Here is a 4507-nt window from a genome sequence, read left to right on the forward strand (position 1 = left end):
CTCGACTGTAAAATCTTCATGGTGTGATAACATTTGCGATTTTTTCCCAACACACGAAGTACAATAACCTCCATAATACTCTATAGAATAAACGTATACCGAAAGACTGGTCGAGGCCTTGTTAGCAGACCAATTATTATGGCACAGATCGAGAACGAGTTATTGTGGACAGGTCTCGATACATCAATTCCCTGAATCGTTTATGTGTCGGACTCGAAGCTATTAGATAAGTTTGAGCGAATAGAGTTATAAGGTTACTACAACGTGCCACCTGAAAACTCGATTCTTTTATGAATAATATATTTCCTTTCAGAGAGAATATAATTATTTAAGCTTGGTTTTATAGCTGACGCCGCGATTATTTTCGTCGTAGTCTTTTGATACGAGTTTTGCGTGTGTGCTGATAGTGCTTCTGCGCGTCTTTAATGCGCAGTTTGTTGGCGAGGAATTGTTCAGGTAAGTACGTCAACAGTAGTATATTTAAACTTTATATTTATCAGACGTAGGATTGACCACTTGCTAGTAGTCATTAGACAGCATAGAGTACATTATCCCAGCGATAAGCTTCACTGAATCCCGTGTACGTACGTACACGTTAGCTCGAGTTTCTCGTCCAGACTTCTCGAAAAATACGATTTCACAAAGTTCGTGGCAATGCTGTACACTTTCGTCAACCTCTAAACATCCGCGAGTGCTTGAGCAAGGCCCTGCTGTAATCATCTCGCTTTGCCAAACACGTTTGTCCGGCGCTGAAGCACAAATCAAAGTCTCCATCTCCGAGGACACGCTTCGCCTCAACTGTTTCTTCGGTTGGGATCTGAACATCTCCATTGAACAGCGCACAGACACTTGCAAGCTAGGGCACAATGAAGTTTGCTTCTTGACCAATCCCGACGTATCCAAAAGCTTCGAATAAGATTGGCTATATGCACAGCGTCGAGCTTCTTTTAAGGGATAGGCTTCGACGTCTGTTCAAACCTAGCAGCAGGCATGATATTGTTGATCTCCCAAACCCATGGAGCCAAAAAACTTCTTTTTTTTGTTCTTGTCGAAACCTCATTCAACTTGTCCCACCGTCTTTTGCGATCAAGATGCAGTGCTGTCTCAGGTTCCCGGCTTTCGAATTTCTCCCGGTCTACCACCACCAACACGTGAATGGCCTTCTTCGTCGGAGCGTCGCCGAACAAGTGACCAATCCCATCTGCCGAATCCATTTCCACGTTCGGCAGTGTCTTGACTTGCTCAGAAATGTCTCCACTTCGCATAGAATCACATCAGGTCTTTTGACTTCAGCCACGCGCTAACCCTCCGTCTTCGCCGGAAAGAGCTGCAGATTCTTTGTATCGACGTCCGTCAAGTCGTTCGAATTCTTCTCGTTTATTGCTTCATCCAAGTCATCTGCCGAGACGCTTTCGTCCACTCGCACCAAGCACGCGCTGCCCGCCACACCAACAATTCCACAAAAAAGCTTTAACATCTTTTTTCGAGCAGGCATAACAATTTCTAACGTACATAGCGGACATGATGGTGTGTGTCAAGCAATAATGAGACGCTGGTCCGAACTAAACCTTGAGGTCGACGTAATGCTCTATTGCATAGTTTGAATGCGGTCCACGGTGGCCCTAAAATTTAAAAGACGTGGCTCTCGCTATAAGGTGGATCAACGTCTGTTAAATCTCACCGGTTGAGCGATTTTTGCGATTAACCTAACATTGAAAAGACATTGCTTTCACTCCCAGGTGGTCGGAAGGTTGCGTCGTTTAAATAGCACATTGCCCGAAATAAGGCTTTAGCTGTTCTCGCTGGTAAATTACGGTAAGGAAAAAAACTGCCGGCGTACTTTTCTAAGACCCACTGCTACTAACACCAAGCTTAGTAATCCCAAATTTGATCAACGCCGTAGCAAGCATGGCACAAATCTTATAAGGGTGTATTTAGTACAACGAAAGTGCACCAACAAGCAGTATCTACGCCTTGAGAGCGTAGCGGCGCTTGGGGAAGTACGACTCCTTCTTCTGCTGCTTTAAAGTCTTGATCGACTTGTCGTGCTTAGAAAGCTGACGGCGAATAGCGCGCGTCTTCTTACGGCGCAAGTCTAGCGGTACGTGCTTCTTGTTGCCCAAAGCGGAGCGGAGTTTGGCCTTCTGGTTCTGGTTGTAGACAGTCAGTACACGGGCGATAGACTTGCGCACCACACGGATCTTGCTTAGCTTAGAAGCAGCACCACCAATAACCTTCGCGACGCGAAGCTGGGCTAGCTCCTGCTGGTAGTCGTCCAGCTGGCGAAGTAGCTCTGTCTTGCTTTTTGTACGAAGCTCATGCGCCTTGATCTGAGCTGCACCACCATCAATGTAGGAACGTTAGCACTTTATTAAATGTTTGGTGATGTGAATTAGTCGATCAGATGGACAGCGGGCAAGAAGGCAGGTGGCATTCACTAAAGTGATTAAGGTCAGATTCAGCGTCGTCGTGTACTTAAGCTGTCTTCGACTCGCTATGCAGCCGCTAAGTAACTTTGATCGTCTGCCTCTGCCCCTTCACGGATAAGCTCCCAGAACAATTGCAGCTGTCCGTCTTCGCGATTATCACGCTTACGATCAAAGTCTTACCCATTGTTTCCTAGTACCTCAAACTTCCCTTTTGCAAATAGTTCGATCGGTTGGTTATCGAATGACTGGTGCTGCTCAGAATCCTTCAAGCAACGTTCAGTCCACCGCCTCTAAGGTACTAGATCTGCACTAAGTACTGTTAAAGTGAGAAAGCCAGATTAACGGCAGTGGAGATTGCGAAAAAATTGTAGCAGGGACAGAAGCATTTGTCACCATACTTGCAACTAGAAAGTTGCAGGTAGCTCGAAGAATAGTCACTACACTTCAGCAAGCAGTAAATCGAGAAATAGCTGATATCCGCATACTAAAGACCACGCTGATTAAAAAGCTATCGGGACAGCACTACATTTACTCTACCATCTGCGTTTGAAAACTATTAGATCGCTTGCTGAATCAGCGTGCTCATATGTCGCGCAAAAGACAAATTTAATTGCATGACGACGTTTTTGGATAGCCGTCAAGGTTATCAAGCTCGCGGATGGGTGATAATTCAAAATTGTGATGTTTTGTCGCCGCTTTGATAGAAAAAAAATGGTTTAGACGAGCAATAAAAGCACAAAAGATCTCGTGAAAATCTCTAGCGTCAATTTTATGACCAGTCGACCAGGCTAGCAACATATTTTTAAGTTTTTGAAGTCATGTGTAGAAGGTGTCTTGAGTGCAAAGCTTCAAACGCGATTCAGTGAAGCCTCGAGTCCATCGGGCGAAATGTAGTGAGCATTGAAGAACATATAAAAGCGAGAAGGACTCGACTGCCGTTGTTCTGACAACTTTTGGCAACCCCCTGGAAATGGAGCCGTCTCATTTCTCAAGCTCTTCCACGCGCCTATCGTCATTAGACTCAAATTTTAGCGCAGAACGTAAATCTCAATGATAAGAGAATAAATGAACGGAAAGCGAAACAAAAACGTTTTGATAATTTAATAAGGTATCGATCGATATTGATTAAAGCAAGTGTGCAGATGTGAGCTTTTTATGGCACAGAGCTTGCAAGAATATCATGTGTATCCTTTGTCGAATGATTCACGTTTTATTAAAGTCGAGAAAGCAAAATGGATCATACCGACATTTGCGTGTATTGGATACCTAGACTTACTTTGGTTGGAAAAATACACGAAGGTTCTTTCGCGGTGAAGTTGTTTAATGTATCTATGAACAGCAAATTTAAGGTCTGTATAAATGTAAATAAACAAATAAATCAGCGTGTTGATACTGACTAGCTTTAAACTTGTTCCCAAGCATGTTACCTGAATTGCACTATCAAGGTTGAGCATATTAGTGGTTAACATTCCTGACACTTCAATGACAACTGCCAATGGCTTAAGAAGCCTCAAAAAAGGTACTATTGTTTTAATTCATTAATCTTAGAATATTTTGTGAATGAATAGATACAAAGTCGATCGTCAAATACTGATAAAATCATATATTCGAAGAATTATATAGGCAACAGTTTGCTCAGGACTATCTGAATACAATATCCACCCAATCAAATGGGGGTAGTCGCTTCCGTTTTAAGGTTGGTGGTAGAGAACGGGCAAGATGGGTCATATTAAAAACGTTTCGCGTCCAATCAACAAGAGATGAGTATCTTAACAGTACAATGGCTTGAGTAATACTTGACGCTTAACTACAAGGCTGATCCTAAGAAACCCTTTTACAATATTTATCCCATGGAATAACGCCTAGACGAGGGTGTTGAGGCCACTGCTTTCTACGAAAATATGGAGAATGTGCTTTAGACTCAAGCGAGTGGATTTAGGGTATATATTGCTCCTGGGTACGACCTTGTTAGAAGACGGATCTTGATGATACTCGCTACTTGCAGCGGGGCTGCCGTAGATTTGCGCTTGAGGAAGCATAATTTAGGTCACCGACCTTTCGTTCTTTACAAGAACCAA

General features: G+C 43.4%; 2 protein-coding genes across 2 annotated transcripts; both read right to left on the minus strand.

The window, feature by feature from the left end:
* Positions 1-519: 519 nt before the first annotated feature.
* PHALS_01317 (CRN-like protein) lies at positions 520-1265 on the minus strand (the record flags this gene model as incomplete). Its single annotated transcript, XM_024715690.1, has 2 exons — positions 520-922; positions 979-1265. 2 exons carry the CDS (start codon positions 1263-1265, stop codon positions 520-522), a joined length of 690 nt encoding a protein of 229 aa, XP_024581363.1.
* A 702-nt stretch (positions 1266-1967) lies between these two features.
* On the minus strand, positions 1968-2613 carry PHALS_01318 (ribosomal protein l29; the record flags this gene model as incomplete). Its single annotated transcript, XM_024715692.1, has 2 exons — positions 1968-2335; positions 2610-2613. The coding sequence occupies 2 exons, from the start codon at positions 2611-2613 to the stop codon at positions 1968-1970; spliced, it is 372 nt and encodes a 123-aa protein (XP_024581364.1).
* Between the last annotated feature and the right edge of the window lie 1894 nt (positions 2614-4507).

The sequence above is a fragment of the Plasmopara halstedii genome (genome assembly GCF_900000015.1).
Source record: "Plasmopara halstedii genome assembly, contig: Scaffold_1343, whole genome shotgun sequence".
Taxonomy (NCBI): Eukaryota; Oomycota; class Peronosporomycetes; order Peronosporales; family Peronosporaceae; genus Plasmopara; species Plasmopara halstedii.